Genomic DNA, 19644 nt, shown 5'->3' with positions numbered 1-19644 from the left:
ATCAATCCCTGTGGGATTCGACCTCACTCTATTGTGAGTTTTTACTTGACAACAATTCGGTATACATGCCGAAGGGAAATTTGTTGAGAGACAAGTTTTCGTGCATCAAGTTTATGGCGTCGTTGTCGGGGATTGATTTTGTATCAATAATAATTAAGTTGAAAGTTCACTAGATTGAGCATTTTTCTTTTGTTTGTTTATTTTATCTAGTCATTTACCTTCAGTTTATTTAGTTTCTTCCTCACCCCCTCGTCCCTCGTTGTTTCCTTTTTTCTTTGTTGTTATCTACAATTCTGCTCACTAACTGTTTGATAATTTGCACCACTCACACCAACAGCCACTCTAACAAGAATAATCACTTCGTTTACTTTCTTGCTATGTGCTCTGTTAGTTGTATGACAGGGAGAAGAAGTAGAGCTTCAACTTCCTTTGATTCCGAACCTGAGAGGACCCTCCGTAGATTTAGGAGGGAAGCAAGAGGGAAAAGAGTTATTGGTGCTAAGGAAGAGGAAGAGTACTTTGAAACAAACATGGAGGAGAACTTTGGAAAACAACCATGAAGGAGAAGCTCACAACCATGCCAGAAAAGGCCCTGTGAATCAATCCAAACCCAAGAAATTATGGAAGTAGCATCTAAAAGCCCACCATACATGACAACAACTTTGAATTGAAACCCCAGCTCATCACTCTTGTTCAAAACAATTGCTCATTTGGAAGAAGTTCCCAAGAAGACCCCAATCAACATCTAACCACCTTCCTAAGAATATGTAACACCGTGAAGTCTAATGGTGTTCATCCGGATGTCTATAGATTGATTTTGTTCCTTTTTTCACTCAGGGACAAAGCATCTAAGTGGCTGGAGTCCTTTCCGAAGGAGAGCTTAACAAATTGGAAGGACGTGGTAAACAAGTTTTTGGCAAGATTCTACCCCCTCAAAGAATTAATAGGCTGAGAGCTGAGGTGCAAACTTTCAGGCAACAAGATGGTGAGACTCTCTATGAGGCATGGGAGAGGTTTAAAGACTTAACAAGAAGATACCCACCATACATGTTCAATGAATGGGTTCAACTACACACCTTCTATGAAGGTCTTTCTTATGAGTCAAAGAAGGCCGTAGACCATTCATCAGGGGGCTCTCTAAACAAGAAGAAAACCATTGAAGAAGCCATAGATGTCATTGAGACTGTCACTAAGAATGACTACTTCTATGCTTCTGAAAGAAGCAATACTCGAGGAGTAATAGAGCTGAACCATACGGATGCATTGCTGGCTTAAAACAAGATGATCACCAAGCAGCTAGCAGATCTTACCAAGAAGGTAGAAGAAAACTAAGTCGCAGCAGTCATCACCTCATCACCAGCTCAAGAAGGAATGAATATAGGAGAAGAATGTGACTGGAAACAAGCTAACTATGTTGGAAACTCACCCAGACAGACCCATGATCCATACTCCAAAACTTATAATTCTGGTTGGAGAAACCGCCCTAACTTTGGGTGGGAAAATCAACAGGACCAAGGCCAAGACCAGAGACGCCACAACCACAATCCCAACAACAATACAACTCACCAACATACCTCACAGAGATCCTATCAACACCCACCTAATCACCCTTCTCAACCACCTAACCTCATCCCACCATCACCAACCGAAGATAGATTTTCCAGAATTGAGACTCTACTTGAAGACATATGTAAAGAAGTCCAAGACAACGGAGTGTTCAAGGATGAAGTGCGAGCCAACATCAAAAGCCAGGGAGACACCATCAAGAGACTGGAGTCCCAAGTGGGGTATCTATCTCAACAGTTTCCCAAACCCACTGATAGTTTCCCAAGTGACACAGAAAAGAACCCAAGAGGAGAAACAAAGAAAGTAAGGTGGGAAGAATGCAAGATGATCACTATAAGTGATGAGAGGAGTGTGGAGGGAGTGCACACACAAACAGAACATCTCCAAGACATTCCAAAGGAAAATCATGAAGAAGGAAACCATACACCCCAGCCCACACACAGGGAGAAGATAAAGAAAGGGGAGACCCTAAACCCATATGCACCCTTTCTCCAAAGGCTCAAAGGTGGTGTAGCAAGGAGAATGTATTCAAGGTTTTTCGACATGTTTGCATCTCTTGATGTAAATATACCATTCATTAAGGCCTTCCAGCAAATGCCCTCCTACATCAAGTACATAAAGGAGCTGCTGGCCAAAAAGAGTTCATTGAAGGGTGGGCAAACAATAAAGATGAACAGAGAGTGCAGTGCTCTCATTCAAACAGAGCCCCCTACAAAGAAGAATGATCCAGGGAGTTTTCACATTTCCTGTGCTATAGGAGAGACAATGATTGATAAAAGGCTCTGTGACCTGGGAGCAAGTATCAACTTAATGCCTCTGTCCCTCATGAAAAAGCTTCAAATCAATGAGCTAACACCCACAGACTCAATCAATCATCAAATTCGCAGGCAAAACTTAAAAACCGGCAATAGGAGTGGTTGAGAACATGTTAGTGAAGGTTGGGAACTACTTCCTGCCCACGGATTTTGTTAACCTGGAAATGAAACAGAATCCCATCCATCCCATCATCCTGGGGAGGCCATTCTTAGCCACAGCCAGGGCGCTTATAGATGTGGAGCGAGGAGAGCTAGTATTGAGGATACACGATGAACAACTCACCTTCAACGTTTTCAAACCCTCACAAAAAGCAAATCATGATAACAAAGAGTCAAGGGAAGACCACAGTAAGGAGCTGATAGAAGAGACAAGCACAGGAGCACAAGCACCACACCTGAGACCCCCCTATGGTTGACAAGCAATGTGGTCGGAAGGGACAACAGCCAAGTATAATCCAAGAGGAACTAGACCCATCGGAGTCATATGAGACAAGCAACAAAACCCTTCTGAAAGAAGAAACCACAAGGAGCAAGGTGCCATCAGGGAACACAAGGAAAAAGGCCCCAAGGGGATGGAGAAACAAGAAGATCCCTACAGAGGATTTCTCTCTAGGAGATGAAGTGGTCTCTGCCTATTTTCCATCTATCCCACCTCATCTCCCCACCATTCCATCTCAGCTGCCTCAAGTGTACACCATCAACAAAATCTTGTCCTTAGAACATGTGGAGCTTCTCAACAAAGCCAATGGAGACAAATTCACTGCAAGAGGGGAAGATTTGAAGCATCACCAACCACCCTGACAAAGGCCAAACGTCAAGCTAATGACGCTAAAGAAGCGCTTCATGGGAGGCAACCCATGTTCTATACCCTTTCCTTTTAATCCTTAATAGTCGTTAATAAAGTCAAAAATTCATGAACTCTAAATCAACTTCGACAAACACTATAAGAATCCCTACATGCAGCATATAATACATGACAAGTTTGGTGCTCAAGGCATGAACACACTCCAGAATATGAGATTCTTATCGAATCTTGTTGCACCATATGATCACAAACAAGTTTGGTGTCACCAACGTTGCATGCATGGGCATTTGATTGGTCAGTTGGTTGCATTCATGAATGGCTCTTAGTTAGTCAAAAACAAAAACAAAAAAAATTTTGGGGGGTGGCTAGCCTATAAATTTCTTTTACCACCACAATTTAAATTAATTCTTCTTTTCTTTTGTCTTGCAAGGAATTGGGAAGGAATATTGGAGGAACTTGATGGGACAACCAATTGAAGGGGGGTTCAGCCACTTCACCCACGGAAATACACACTTGTCCCTAAGGGGTGCATCTTGGGAAGTGTCACCATGCAACATTGGGAGTTGGATAGCCTTGGAAACCGAATCAATCAATTTACAAATGTGGTGATCCTTGTGCTCATCTAATATCAAACCCCAACCGTCCACTATTAAGCAACACCATCAATCCACACCCTTCAATCTCATCATTTCCGTATATAACCCCCACTTTACACCCATTCCATAGACAATCACCCTCTCAATCTATCTCTCTTCTTCCTTCCGAACACACACACTTCACACCTCTTCATATTCTAACATCTGTTCATTCCATCTCTTGTTCTTCTTTCTTCCAATTTCTTCCAAAACTTTACACACTACCAATTCTCACTCATGGCATCATTAAGCTCCAAGAGGCGAAAAGGAAAGGAGCCTATGGAGCAGCCTCATTTTGATGAGAAGAAATTTAGAACCTTTTACCATGCTTTACAATTCGGGTGGATGGCTGAGAGATCATATACGAGTTAGGCTTCCAAGTCACAAAAACTGAGTGTCCCGAAATTGTAGAGAAGGTGGAAAAGAAAAGATGGGAGCTCCTCACTGATCTGATCACAAGAGTAAACGCAACTCTTGTAAGAGAGTTCTATGCTAATGCGGTCAGATATGATAAGGCAGATGAATCCTATACAAGCTTTGTAAGAGGGATGACAGTGGATTTTAGTCCCACGAACATCATGAGGGTGCTAAAGTTACAAATCATACCATTCACGAAAGAGAGCTATCAATCAAGGATAGATAGCAGCCCCAACTATGACCAGATTGTGGGAGACATTTGCATACCAGGAGCGGATTGGGAAAGAGATCCCAATAAGAAACCCAGGTTTATAAAAGGAGGAGACCTCCTTCCTGAGGCTAAGGGGTGGTTCGAAATTGTAAGAAGATCCATCCTCCCAGGCGGAAATAACTCAGAAGTAAACCTTAAGAGGGCAACAATGGTACAGTTCATAATGAAGGGAGGAGAAATCAAGGTTCATGAACTCATAGCCCAAGGTATTCGGAAGCTCGCTGAGAAAAGTGATTCTGGAGGAAGGTTAGGCTACCCCAGCACTATTCTCCATCTCTGCACAAAGGCGGGGGTGGTGTTCGAAGATGGAAACCCCGAGTGGATAAAAGTCGGCATCCCCATTACTCTTCGATGGATGCATGCCGTTGCACCTCCCCTACCTCAACAAAGATTAAGAAAGAGGCCAGCCCATCAAGTGGAAGAAAGACAAAACCCACAGGAGCAAGCCCCAGCCAACTCAGACATGCACCAATTACAAGAAGCTATTGATACACTGTCTAGGCAATACATGGAGAATCAAGGGGCACAGAAGGAGCTTCAAATGCAAATAATGGACCGCCAAGAAGAATCACTCTCTAGATGGATGAATCAACAAGGGGAGTGGCAAAAACAATTGATGGAGCAACAATTGGAGCAAGGGAGACAGTGGAGTGAATCCCTCCACAACTTGAACCAAAAGCAAGACCAACAACAAGAAGCCATCCAAAAGCTAATCAACATCCAAGCACATCAAGGTGCACACATTCATGATATGCATCGGAAACAAAGAGAACAGGCAGATCTCTTCGATGAATACAGAGCCTTCTCGGAAGGAGTCTATATGAGCGAGACCGGTTACCATGTAAACACCCAAGCCAGGCTCGGATATTTAGTCAGACAACTGCCTATATTGCATCCTGGGATCACAAGGTATGAGGACGTAAAGGATGAGTTAGCACGAGTGGAACGAGAAAGAGCCGAACAGTGTCATAAATCAGTAAAGAAAGCACTGGAAGATTGGAAAATAGCCAGGATGAATCGGATGCAAGGAAGTGCAAGTGGACATAAAGAGGACAAACATGTGAGAGGACATTAGCATTCTGATAAGTAAAAGGTGGTGGAGTTCCCTCCTTGTTTTATTTTTTTCAAGTTTTAAATAAGGAAAATCATGTATGAAATAGAACATGCTTCCATAGTAGCTTAGGAATTTTCAATTCTGTCTTTAAGATTTAGTTGTTTAGGTCTAAATGTGTTGGTCTAGACCCTAGCTTTCATTTTCATCTTGCTTATATGTATGCTTTCCCTTCTAAGTCAATTAAAAAGAAAATGTTATGAAAAATAATAGTAAAGTTATCTTGTGAAGCAAATTCTTATGTTTGTGGTATGGTCATCGATCAGCTAAGTTGGTTCACCTACAAGGTATAGAGGCAACTATATGCTCTAAACCACATTCTTGAAACACATTCTTTGAGACTAACCAAACAATAAGATCCCAATAAGAGAAGAGAAAGAACAATAAGAGTTTGAAAAAGAAAGAAAAATAATAAGACATAATGCTAGGCACCAAGGGTTTGAATATTAAGGCATGTGTCTGTGGTGTTCATGTGCAAGGGATATGCTTGGATGAATAAGCTCTTAGGGGTGCCTTATCACTTGGTAACTTGGGTTAAATAATCCAGGATTATCAGCTGAAAGTCCACTATCAAGAGTAACCTTCGCTACAAAGCACTTAGTAACCCAAAGAGGTGCTGGACACCAAGGTCTCAAGAAAGAAAAATGACAAACCATATGCCTGTGTTGTGTATGTATGGGGGAAAGAGACTTGAGGGAGTAAGTCCTTAGGGGTGTCTCAACACCTAGCACCTTGAACCAACTGGTTCGGGAGTGTTGGCTGAAAGCTTATCATAAAGAGTCGCCCTCTCACAGAGCACTTAGCCTAAAAAGGAATGCAATAAACCTTGGAAAAGAAGGAATGATCAACAATAAGAAGTCTCAAGGGATGCAATCAAGAAAGTATTCAAGGGCATGATAAAGGCATGGAAGCCAGTGAAGGAATGAACCTAAGTTGCTATGCATGAAACCCCATAAAACCAAGGACTTGACTTCCATAATAATGACTCATTTCTCTTGTCATTTCATTCATCATTCTCATGTTTCAGTACTTGCTTAGGGAGAAGCAAACTTTAAGTTTGGTGTTGTGATGCCAGGGAATCTACGCCAGTTTCACTGATCTTTTCTTTACTGTTTTAGGGTAGTTTCATGCATTTTCTTAGTAAATAGGCAAGTTTTGGATGAAAATACACTTACACCTTGATTCAAGCAAATATTGTGAATTTTACATGATTTCATGAGGATTATGCAAGGATCGAATGATAAATTGGATAATGCATGATCTCATAAATTGGATTAGAGCTTTGATGAACTTTATTTGCTTGATTTCAGGACAAAGGAAGCAAGGAAGAGCCACGTTAGTATCCACATTAATCTAATTAACGTAACCACTAACGTGAAATGGGAATGAGCTTGCAATGTTAATGAGAAAAGTGATCACCAATAACGTCTTTGAAGCCATCATAGCCCACGTTAATTGCCATGTTAACTACATTAACGTGGTAGTTAACGTGGAGAAAAAGGGAGCTCCAGCGTTAGTGGTAAAAGTGAATACCTCTAACGCTCCAAATTGCCAATTGGCCATATTAAGAGTCACGTTAACTCAGTTAACGTGAACTCTAACGTGGAAGGGGAAGACAATGCCAATGTTAGTGACACTCACCTTTATCACTAACGTTGGATTTAGCCAGCATTGCCCACGTTATTGGTCACGTTAAGACCACTAACGTGAGAGATAACGTGGAGCTAAGCATGATAAGCCAACGTTAGTGACACTCACCTTTGTCACTAACGTTGGAGATGGAATTCACTACCACGTTAGTGGCCACATTAATCTAATTAACGTGAGCTCTAACGTGGGAAGGAGGGGCGTTTGGAGCGTTAGTGACAAAGGTAAGTGTCACTAACGCTCTCGAAGCTTAGGCATGCCCACGTTAAGAGTCCCGTTAGTTATACTAACGTGAACTCTAACGTAGGGAAAGGGGCCACAAGGCAACATTATTGGAAAAGGTGATTCTCAATAATGTTTGCGAAGGACCAAGAGGCAACGTTAGTGGTCACGTTAGTGCCACTAACGTTGAAGTTAACGTGGACCATTTTGGGTTGGAACGTTAGTGAAAAAGGTGATTGTCACTAACGTTCTTAAACCCACATTTTCACTTAATGTTAACACCACTAACGTCCTAACTAACGCCCATGCCTAACTCACACTTTTCTGCAAACAAAGCTGAGCCCACTGAAGATGGTAACTGCTTGAACTCAAGATCAAAGGCACATATCCAAGACTAGAAGAACTCACTAGAAGATCAAGAAGTGTAGTATATATAGGAGTAGTTTTGAACTATTAGGGAGCTTTTGCACTTTTGAGAACTACACTCTGTATATTTACTTTCGGCATGTATTCTGTTATACTCTCTTTCATTTCCATTCCCAGAGCTATGAACAACTAAACCCCTTTCATTAGGTTAGGGAGCTTTGTTGTAATTTGATGGATCAATTATAGTTTTCATTCTTCTTCCTCTTTCTTTTCTCTTGATTTACTAGAAAGCTTTCGATCTTAATCTAATTGGTTAGTTGTCTTGGAAAAGAAACTCTCCATAATTGGATCTCCTCTGAGCCTTGGAAAAGGGATGAGGAAATCATGCTAGAAATGCTTTCTCATGTTGGACCAAATTGGGGTTTGGGCGGATATAGTGACATGTAATCCTCCCAATACTTTGATTTGGAAATACATGTGGTATAATCAGTGACCACACTTCATCTCTTCCCATGAGCAATTAAATCAAGGAATTAAGCAATTGTTCAAGCTTAGAGAGATTGGATTGCCAGGGAATTGGGATCTAATCACTTAAGATTGCCAAGGAGATCAATGAATGCATTGATTGAGGAAGAGATGAGAATGAACTTGATCTAGAGAATGCAACGTCTCATAAGCCCAATGAATCCCCATCTCTGATCTTACCCATTCTCTTTACTTTCTGCCATTTATTTCCATGTTCATCTTCCCAATTCCCCATTTACGATTCTGCACTTTATTTTCTGCAATTTACTTTCCTGCCATTTAATTTCCTGCAAATCTTAACTACATTCTGTTTAGTTCAACTAGCACACTCTTCCAACTAAAGTTGCTTGACCAATCAATCCCTGTGGAATTTGACCTTACTCTATTGTGAGTTTTTACTTGACGACAATTCGGTATACTTGCCGAAGGAAAATTTGTTGAGAGACCAGTTTTCGTGCATCACACATGACGCGCAAGCATCGCTGATGCGTACGCATCATATGCATGTGTGGGAAAAATAAAATTTGACAGAGAGTTGAGCGGGAGTAGTGTTGGAAGCATGCTGAAAGCACAAGCCGCATCACGCGTACGCGTAACCCACGCGTGCGCGTCAGTTGCACAAATGTTCATCCACGCGTGCGCGTGCATGACGCGCACACGTCGTATGAAAATATTGGTGACCAAATCACGTGAACAGAGAGTTGTGCGTGCGCAGGGCTGCCTTCGCACCAATCGCGCAAAACCCATAGCACGCGGAGGCGTGCCTGACGTTGATGTGTCATTAAGAAAATTTGCGACCCACGCGCACGCGTCGCTTGCGCCGCACAACTACACTAGTTCGCCGCCCAGTTTTAATTTTCTTTCCCCCTCTCCCAATCCTAATTCTCTCTTGTTCTTTTATCCTTTTCTTTTTTTTTCATCATAATATTTGTCTCTTTCTATTTTTAATTCTTCTTTGCTTGAGGACAAGCAAACCTTTAAGTTTGGTGTTGACGCTTCACTTAAGGGTTTTCTGTTTATTCCTATGGCACCAAAAGGGAGGCGTATCATCTTCACTGAGGAGCACAACCTGAAGAATAAAGCGACCGCTAGGATAACTAAGGTGGTTGAGTTCTGATGAGTGGATAATTTATATATTTTTTGGCATTATTTTTAGGTAGTTTTTATAATGATTTAGTTAGTTTTTAGTAAATAATTATTAGTTTCTATGAAAATATCACATTTCTGGACTTTACTATGAGTTTGTGTATTTTTTTGTGAGATTCTGACCTCCCTGCACTCAAAATGGATTTTCTGCAGCTACAAAAACCCAATTGGCGCGCTCTGAATTGCTTTGGAAAGTAGACATCCTAGGCTTTCCAGTATTATTTAATAGTCCATACTTTGCTCGAGTTTTAACGACGCAAACTGGCGTTCAAACGCCAACTTCCTGCCCTATTCTGGCATTAAACGCCAACTTTCCAGTAATATTTTTTGCCCTATTCTTTCCAGTAATATCAAGAGGTCTTTTTCTACCATCCTCGGTGCATGCTTGGATGTGCAAGTGGACGGGTTGCTACAACTAATGCTCTTTCTCTAAAGAATGTGCAGATAGACTTGTTTGTTGCCCCATTGAAAAGCTTTTTCTTTCCCTTCTCGGTGGCCACCCTGAAAGAAAAAGAAAGGGAGGAAAGTAACCCAGAAGCAAGATAAAAACAAATAAAATATGGGTGGGTTTATGCCGAATAATGAAGGTCTCAAATACATCGTAGCTACAACATGCAAGTGAGAAAATAGTAGAACCAAATGGCATATCAATAGTGCAAAAAGTGCAATAATGGGGGAGAGAGTGTGGGTAATGAAAGACAATATAGGTGCATGTCAATGCAAAAGGATTACAAGTATTATAAAGGATTAGTATTGACTTAAATAATATTACCCAATAGTGTAAAACAAGTTACTAAGCACCAAAATAATACCAGAAAAGATACAACAGTTGAATAAGAACATTTAACACCAATGGAAAAATAATAAATTTAGAAAAGAAAATAAAAATATGCACACAATTAAAATGCAATGAATGAAAATCTGTAAATGCAATGGGAAAAATAGAATGAAAGAGAATAAGGATGAGAAATAATGAAGAAGAAGAAAGTAAGAAAAGAGGAGGGAAGAAGGAGAAAGGAGAGAAGAAAAAGGGAGGGAATGAAAAACGGGACGTGACGTGCGCGCGCAAGGCACGCGTGCGCGTGAGAACTGTATTCGCCATGCAACGTGTACGTGTCACTCACGCGTACGCGTGGGTGCTCTTGGAGGCAAAAGGACGTGCACGCGTCCGGGACGCATACGCGTGGATGACCTTGTGCATTTAGCACAGTTCCAGCATGGGGGCAGCACAACTTTCTATCCAACATGCTATTTACGCCGATTTCCTGATCCACGCGTGCGCGTGCTTGACGCGTACGCGTGGATTTCCCATTTGATAGATGACGAGCACGCAGCATAGATGCATACGCGTGGATTGATTTGTGCGCAGAGCACACCAGCCGCATGATTCCATCACAACTCTCTGTTCGTTGTATGGGGGAGCGAAGTTGCCATCAACGCCCACGTGTGGCCTGCGCGAACGTGTGGTTTGCCCTCTTCTTTTTTTTGTGTATGCAGAATGCAGAATGCAGATGAATATGCAGAGATTATAAATGAACACTAATGAAAATAAAATAAAATAGGACCAAGGATAAAATGGAACGATTATACCATGGTGGGTTTTCTCCCACCTAGCACTTTTAGTTAAAGTCCTTAAGTTGGACATTTGGTGAGGTCCTTGTCAGGGCGGCTTGATGAGCGGATATTTTATACGCTTTTTGGGGGTAATTTCATGTAGTTGTTAGTATGTTTTAGTTAGTTTTTAGTATATTTTTATTAGTTTTTAGGCAAAATTCATATTTCTGGACTTTACTATGTGTTTATGTGATTTTCTGGGATTTCAGGTATTTTCTGGCTGAAATTGAGGGAGCTGAGCAAAAATCTGATTCAGGCTGAAAAAGGACTGCTGATGATGTTGGATTCTGACCTCCCTGCACTTGGAATGGATTTTGTGAAGCTACAGGGGTCCAATTGGAACGCTCTCAATTGGGTTGGAAAGCAGACATTCAGGGCTTTCCAGAAATATACAATAGTCCATACTTTGCTCGAAGATAAATGACATAAACTAGCGTTTAACGCCAGTTCCATGTTACATTCTGACGTTGAACGCCAGAAACAGGTTGCAAGTTGGAGTTAAACGCCAGAAACAGGTTACAACCTAACGTTTAACTCCAGAAACAGCCCAGGCACGTGAGAAGCTCAAGTCTCAGCCCCAACACACACCAAGTGGGCCCCAGAAATGGATTTCTGCACTATCTATCTTAGTTTACTCATTTTCTGAAAAACCTAGGTTACTAGTTTAGTATTTAAACAACTTTTAGAGACTTATTTTTTATCTCATGACATTTTAGATCTGAACTTTGTACTTTTTGATGGCATGAGTCTCTAAACTCCATTGTTGGGGGTGAGGAGCTCTGCAGCGTCTCGATAAATTAATGAAATTATTTCTGTTTTCTATTCAAACACGCTTGTTTCTCTTTAAGATGTTCATTCGTACTTAACCATGATGAAGGTGATGATCCGTGACACTCATCACCATTCTCAATCTATGAATGCGTGCCTGACAACCACCTCCATTCTACCTTCGATTGAATGAATATCTCTTGGATTCCTTAATCAGAATCTTCGTGGTATAAGCTAGAATCCATTGGCAGCATTCTTGAGAATCCGAAAAGTCTAAACCTTGTCTGTAGTATTCTGAGTAGGATTCAGGGATTGAATGACTGTGACGAGCTTCAAACTCACAAGGGTTGGGCGTAGTGACAGACGCAAAAGGATCAATGGATCCTATTCCAGCATGAGTGAGAACCGACAGATGATTAGCCGTGCGGTGACAGCGCACTTGGACCATTTTCACTGAGAGGACGGATGGTAGCCATTGACAACGGTGATCCACCAACACACAACTTGCCATAGGAGGAATCTTGCGTGCGTGAAAATGAAGACAGGGAGAAAGCAGAGATTCAGAAGACAAAGCATCTCCAAAACTCCAACACATTCTTGATTACTGCGTAACAAATACTCATTTCATGCTCTTTTACTTTTTGCAATTGAAACTAAAGAACCCTATTGGTATCCTGACTAAGAATAATAAGATAACCATAGTTTGCTTCAAGTCGGCAATCTCCGTGGGATTGACCCTTACTCACGTAAGGTATTACTTGGACGACCCAGTGCACTTGCTGGTTAGTTGTGCCGAATTACATAATGTGAGTGTAATTTTCGTGCACCAAGTTTTTGGCGCCGTTGCCGGAGATTGTTTGAGTTTGAACAACTGACGGTGAATCTTGTTGCTTAGATTAGAAAATTTTGTCTTTTGGGTCAGAGTCTTTTATTTTATTTTCAAAAATATTATTTTTTTTAATTTTTAGTTTTTCTGTGAGTTTAGTGTAATGTTTTACGTTTGGTGTCAATTGCATACTTTTCTTTGTCTTTCAATTTTCGAATTGCATGTTCTTTGTTCTTCCTTGATATTTAAATTGTTCTTGTCAATTTTTCTTGTTTGATCTTTGGTTTGTCTTGTTTTGTGTCTTTTCTTGTTTTTCTTGTGCATTTTCAAATTTGTAGTTTTCAAAAAAAATTTTATTAAATACCTTATTAAAACACGTTAAATTTATAGCTTAGTTGGCTAGAGCGTGGGCTTGTGTTCTTGGCAATTGGGTATCTTCCTTTTAAAACTTTTTCAAAAATAATTTTTCTTTGATTAAATTGTGCCAAACTTTAAGTTTGGTGTTCTATTTTTAATTTTTCTTTAGTTTTCGAAAATTTAGTTTTGGTTTTCTAAAAATTTTAAGTTTGGTGTTCCTTGTTGTTCTTGTTGTTCTTGTGAGTCTTCAAGGTGTTCTTGAGTCTTCTCTGTGTTTTGATCTTAAAATTTTTAAGTTTGGTGTGCCTTGGTGTTTTCCCTCCAAAATTTTCAAAAACAAGGAGCATTGGATTTAAAAAATTTAAGTCTTGTGTCTTTTGTGTATTTTTCTCTTTCATAATAAAATTCAAAAATCAAAAAATATCTTTTCTAACTATTTTTAAGCAAATATTTCGAAATTTTTCATAAAAAAAAATTCAGATTTCGATTTCAAAATTTTATCTTATCATATCTTTGTTGTTAAGATTTTAAAATCATATCTTTTTCAAAAATATGCTAACCACTTTCTCTCTCCTCACTTTTTTGAAAATCTTCATAAAATATTTTCAAATTTTTTTATTTTTATTTTTATTTTAGGTTTTATTTTATTTTATTTTATTATTTCGAAATTTTTTTATAATAATAAAATAAATAAAATAAAATCCACATCATCTCCCTTTCTCCATCATGGACTTAAGTGGAAATGAACAGTCCAAAAGGACTCTGGGGTCATATGCTAACCCCACTACTGCTTCATACGGGAGTAGTATCTGTATACCCTCCATCGGAGTTAGTAGTTTTGAGTTGAATCCTCAGCTCATTATCATGGTGCAGCAAAGTTGCCAGTATTCCGGTCTTCCACAGGAAGAACCTATAGAGTTTCTGGCACAGTTTTTACAAATTGCTGACACAGTACATGATAAGGAAGTAGATCAGGATGTCTACAGACTATTACCATTTCCATTTGCTATAAAAGATCAAGCTAAGAGGTGGTTAAATAACCAACCTAAGGCTAGCATAAGGACATGGAAACAGCTGTCAGAAAAATTTCTGAATCAATATTTCCCTCCAAAACGGATGACACAGCTAAGACTGAACATCCAAGGCTTTAAATAAGGAGATAATGAATCTCTTTATGATGCCTGGGAGAGATACATAGAGATGCTAAGAAAATGCCCCTTAGAAATGTTTTCAGAATGGGTGTAGTTAGACATCTTCTATTTTGGGCTTACAGAGAAAGCTCAGATTTCTCTAGACCACTCAGCTGGTGGATCTATCCACATGAGAAAGACAATTGAAGAAGCTCAAGAGCTCATTGATACAGTTGCCAGAAATCAGCATCTGTACCTAAGCAGTGAACCTTCCAAGAAAGAAGAAGCTAAAACAGTAACTGCTGAACTCAGTCCTGCAGAACAAGTTACTGAATTCAATAAGCAATTAGATTTTCTAACAAAATAGCTAGCCAAATTCAAGGAGATATTACAAGACACAAGAATGGCTAATATAAATATGGAAGTGTAGCTGAAGCAAACAGAACAGCAGTTATCAAAACAAATAACAGAAGAGTGCCAAGCAGTTCAATTAAGAAGTGGGAAAATATTAAATACCTCACTTCAAGGCAGCAGGAAGCCAAGAAATGAACAAACTACTACCCAAAATGCCTCTGAGGACAGTAAGAGCCCAGAGAGGAATAATTCTGGTGCTCAAACGCCAGAAAAGGGTGGGGAGCTGGCATTGAACGCCCAACCCATGCTCAGTTCAGGCGTTTAAATGCCAGAAACAGGCAAGGAAGTGGCGTTAAACACCCAAAGAAAGCTCAGTTCTGGCATTCAAACGCTAGAAACAGGTAAGGAGTTGGGATCTAACGCTAATCCAGCTTCCAACCCTAGCATTCAAACGCCAGTGGGGGATCAGACACATACAAGTGCTGATAGCAACCCCTCTAAGAAGGCTTTCCCAACCACCTCTGTAGGAAATAAACCTGCAGCAACTAAGGTTGAGGACTACAAAGCCAAGATGCCTTATCCTCAGAAACTCCACCAAGCGAAACAGGATAAGCAATTTGTCCGCTTTGCAGACTATCTCAGGACTCTTGAAATAAAGATTCTGTTTGCAGAGGCACTTGAGCAAATACCCTCTTATGCTAAGTTCATGAAAGAAGGATTGGAGAGAAACTGAAAAAGTTTACCTCACTGAAAAATGCAGTGTAGTCATTCTGAAAAGTTTACCAGAAAAGCTTAAAGATCTCGGAAGCTTTATGATACCATGCACATTAGAGGGTACTTGTACCAAACAAGCTCTATGTGATCTTGGGGCAAGTATCAACCTAATACCTGCATCTACTATCAGAAAGCTTGGTTTGACTGAAGAAGTCAAACCAACTCGGATATGTCTTTAACTTGCTGATGGCTCCATTAAATACCCATCAGGCGTGATTGAAGACATGATTGTCAAGGTTGGGCCATTTGTCTTTCCCACTGACTTTGTGGTACTGGAAATGGAGGAGCACAAGAGTGCAACTCTCATTCTAGGAAGACCTTTCCTAGCAACTAGACGAACCCTCATTGACGTCCAAAAAGGGGAATTAACCCTGAGAGTCAATGAGGATGAGTTTAAGTTGAATGTTGTCAAAGCTAAGCAGCATCCAGACACCCCAAACGACTGCATGAGCATTGATATTATTGACTCTCTGGTGAAAGAGGTCAATATGACTGAGAGTCTCAAATTAGAACTAGAGGATATCTTTAAAGATGCTCAGCCTGATCTGGAGGAACCAGAGAGAATAATAGAACCTCTGAAAATCCCTTAGGAAGAGAAGAAACCTCCTAAACCCAAGCTCAAACCATTACCACCATCCCTGAAATATGCATTTCTGGGAGAAGGTGACACTTTTCCTATAATCATAAGCTCTACCTTAGAGCCACAGGAAGAGGAAGCACTAATTCAAGTGCTAAGGACACACAAGACAGCTCTTGGGTGGTCCATCAGTGATCTTAAGGGCATTAGCCCAGCCAGATGCATGCACAAGATCCTATTGGAGGATGACGCTAAGCCAGTGGTTCAACCATAGAGGCGGCTGAATCCATCCATGAAGGAGGTGGTGCAGAAGGAGGTCACTAAATTACTAGAGGCTGGGATTATTTATCCTCTTTCTGATGGGTAAGCCCTGTCCAAGTCGTCCCTAAGAAGGGTGGCATGACAGTGGTTCATAATGAAAAAAATGAACTGGTTTCTACAAGAATAGTTACAGGGTGGCGTATGTGTATTGATTACAGAAGGCTCAATACAGCTACCAGAAAGGATCATTTTCCTTTACCATTCATAGACCAGATGCTAGAAAGACTAGCAGGTCATGAATACTACTGCTTTCTGGATGGATATTCAGCTTATAAGCAAATTGCAGTAGATCCCTAGGATCAAGAGAAAACAACATTCACCTGTCCATCTGGAGTATTTGTATACAGAAGGATGCCGTTTGGTCTGTGCAATGCACCTGCAACCTTTCACAGGTGCATGCTCTCTATTTTCTCTGATATGGTGGAAATATTTCTGGAAGTCTTCATGGATGACTTTTCAGTATTTGGAGACTCATTCAGCTCTCTTGTATTGACCATCTAGTACTTGTTCTAAAGAAGTGCCAAGAGACTAACCTGGTTTTAAACTCGGATAAATGTCACTTTATGGTGACTGAAGGAATTGTCATTGGGCACAAAATTTCAAACAAGGAAATAGAGGTGGATCAAGCTAAGGTAGAGGTAATTGAAAAATTACCACCACTTGCCAATGTTAAGGCAATCAGAAGCTTTCTGGGGCATGCAGGATTCTATAGGAGGTTTATAAAAAAATTTTCAAAAATTGACAAACCTCTGAGTAATCTGCTAGCTGCTGACATGCCATTTATCTTTGATAAGGAGTGTCTGCTGGCGTTTGAGACTCTGAAAGCTAAGCTGGTCACAGCACCAGTCATCTCTGCACCAGACTGGGCATTACCGTTTGAACTAATATGTGATGCCAGTGACAATGCCATTGGTGTAGTGTTGGGACAAATGCATGACAAGCTTCTGCACGTCTGGTGCACGAAATTGCAATCACACTTTTGCAATCCCGCACAACTAACCAGCAAGTGCACTGGGTCGTCCAAGTAATACCTTACGTGAGTAAGGGTCGATCCCACGGAGATTGTCGACTTGAAGCAAGCTATGGTTATCTTGTAACTCTTAGTCAGGATATCAAAAATTATCAGGATTGATTGTGAAAAGCAAAAAAACATGAAATAATTACTTGTTTTGCAGTAATGGAGAATAGGTTGAGGTTTTGGAGATGCTCTGTCTTCTGAACCTCTGCTTTCCTACTATCTTCTTCTTCAAACACGCAAGGCTCCTTCCATGGCAAGCTGTATATAGGGTTTCACCGTTGTCAATGGCTACCTCCCATCCTCTCAGTGGACATGTTCAACGCACCCTGTCACGGCACGGCTATCCAGCTGTCGGTTCTCGATCATGTCGGAATAGAATCCAGTGATTCTTTTGCGTCTGTCACTAACGCCCCACAATCGCGAGTTTGAAGCTCGTCACAGTCATTCAATCATTGAATCCTACTCAGAATACCACAGACAAGGTTTAGACCTTCCGGATTCTCTTGAATGCCGCCATCAATTCTAGCTTATACCACGAAGATTCTGATTAAGGAATCCAAGAGATATCTACTCAATCTAAGGTAGAACGGAGGTGGTTGTCAGGCACGCATTCATAGTTGAGAATATGATGAGTGTCACGGATCATCACATTCATCCGGGTTAAGAACAAGTGATATCTTAGAACGGAAGCAAGCATGATTGAATAAGAAACAGTAGTAATTGCATTAATCCATCAAGACACAGCAGAGCTCCTCACCCCAAACCATGGGGTTTAGAGACTCATGCTGTAGAAGATACAATGAGAAACGTATAAAGTGTCATAAGGTACAGATACAATGTCAAAAGATCCTATTAATAGTGAACTAGTAACCTAGGGTTTACAGAATTGAGTAAATGACAGAAAAATCCACTTCCGGGCCCACTTGGTGTGTGCTTGGGCTGAGCATTGAAGCATTTTCGTGTAGAGACTCTTTCTGGAGTTAAACGCCAGCTTTTATACCAGTTTGGGCGTTTAACTCCAATTTTTATGCCAGTTCCAGCGTTAAACGCTGGGAATTCTGAAGCTGATTTGCAACGCCGGTTTGGGCCATCAAATCTCGGGCAAAGTATAGACTATTATACATTGCTGGAAAGCCCAGGATGTCTACTTTCCAAAGCCGTTGAGAGCGCGCCAATTGGGCTTCTGTAGCTCCAGAAAAGCCACTTCGAGTGCAGGGAGGTCAGAATCCAACAACATCTGCAGTCCTTTTCAGCCTCTAAATCAGATTTTTGCTCAGGACCCTCAATTTCAGCCAGAAAATACCTGAAATCACAGAAAAACACACAAACTCATAGTAAAGTCCAGAAAAATGAATTTTAACTAAAAACTAATAAAAATATACTAGAAACTAACTAAATCATACTAAAAACATACTAAAAACAATGCCAAAAAGCGTATAAATTATCCGCTCATCACAACACCAAACTTAAATTGTTGCTTGTCCCCAAGCAACTGAAAATAAAAATAGAATAAAAAGAAGAGAATATACTATAGACTCCAAAATATCAAAGAAACTTAATTCCAATTAGATGAGCGGGACTAGTAGCTTTTTGCTTCCGAACAGTTTTGGCATCTCGCTTTATCCTTTGAGGTTCAGAATGATTGGCATCTATAGGAACTCAGAATTCAGATAGTGTTATTGATTCTCCTAGTTAGGTATGATGATTCTTGAACACAGCTACTTTATGAGTCTTAGCCGTGGCCCAAAGCACTCTGTCTTCCAGTATTACCACCGGATACATACATGCCACAAACACATGATTGGGTGAACCTTTTCAGATTGTGACTCAGCTTTGCTAGAGTCCCCAATTAGAGGTGTCCAGGGTTCTTAAGCACACTCTTTTGCCTTGGATCACAACTTTATTTCTACCCTTGCCTTTTGGTTTAAAGGGCTATTGGCTTTTTCTGCTTGCTTTTTCTTTTTTTTCTCTTCTATTTTTTCGTTTTTTTTTTTTGAATCACTGCTTTTTCTTGCTTCAAGAATCAATTGATGATTTTTCAGTTCCTCAATAACAGTTCTCCTTTTCCATCATTCTTTCAAGAGCCAACAATTTTAACATTCTTAAAACAACAAATTCAAAAGACATATGCACTGTTCAAGCATTCATTCAGAAAACAAAAAGTATTGTCACCACATCAAACTAATTCAACTAGTTTCAGAGATAAATTCGAAATCCTGTACTTCTTGTTCTTTTGTGATTAAAGCATTTTTCATTTAAGAGAGGTGATGGATTCATATGACATTCATAACTTTAAGGCATAGACACTAAGACACTAATGATCACAAGACACAAACATGGATAAACATAAGCATGAAATTCGAAAAACAAGAAAATAAA

General features: G+C 40.3%; 1 protein-coding gene and 1 non-coding gene across 2 annotated transcripts; one reads left to right on the top strand and one right to left on the bottom strand.

Annotated features, from left to right (window-relative positions):
• Window positions 1-945: 945 nt before the first annotated feature.
• LOC130972250 (small nucleolar RNA R71) lies at window positions 946-1049 on the bottom strand. Its single transcript, XR_009083442.1, has one exon. It is a non-coding gene; the product is annotated as a small nucleolar RNA R71 (small nucleolar RNA).
• A 322-nt stretch (window positions 1050-1371) lies between these two features.
• LOC130966601 (uncharacterized) lies at window positions 1372-2655 on the top strand. Its single transcript, XM_057891416.1, has 2 exons — window positions 1372-2218; window positions 2555-2655. The coding sequence occupies exons 1-2, from the start codon at window positions 1372-1374 to the stop codon at window positions 2653-2655; spliced, it is 948 nt and encodes a 315-aa protein (XP_057747399.1).
• The last annotated feature ends 16989 nt before the right edge of the window (window positions 2656-19644 follow it).

Source organism: Arachis stenosperma, chromosome 3, assembly GCF_014773155.1.
Source record: "Arachis stenosperma cultivar V10309 chromosome 3, arast.V10309.gnm1.PFL2, whole genome shotgun sequence".
Classification (NCBI taxonomy): Eukaryota; Viridiplantae; Streptophyta; class Magnoliopsida; order Fabales; family Fabaceae; genus Arachis; species Arachis stenosperma.
The sequence above is the reverse complement of the archived record's forward strand: the minus strand, read 5'-3'. Positions and strand labels throughout refer to the sequence as shown.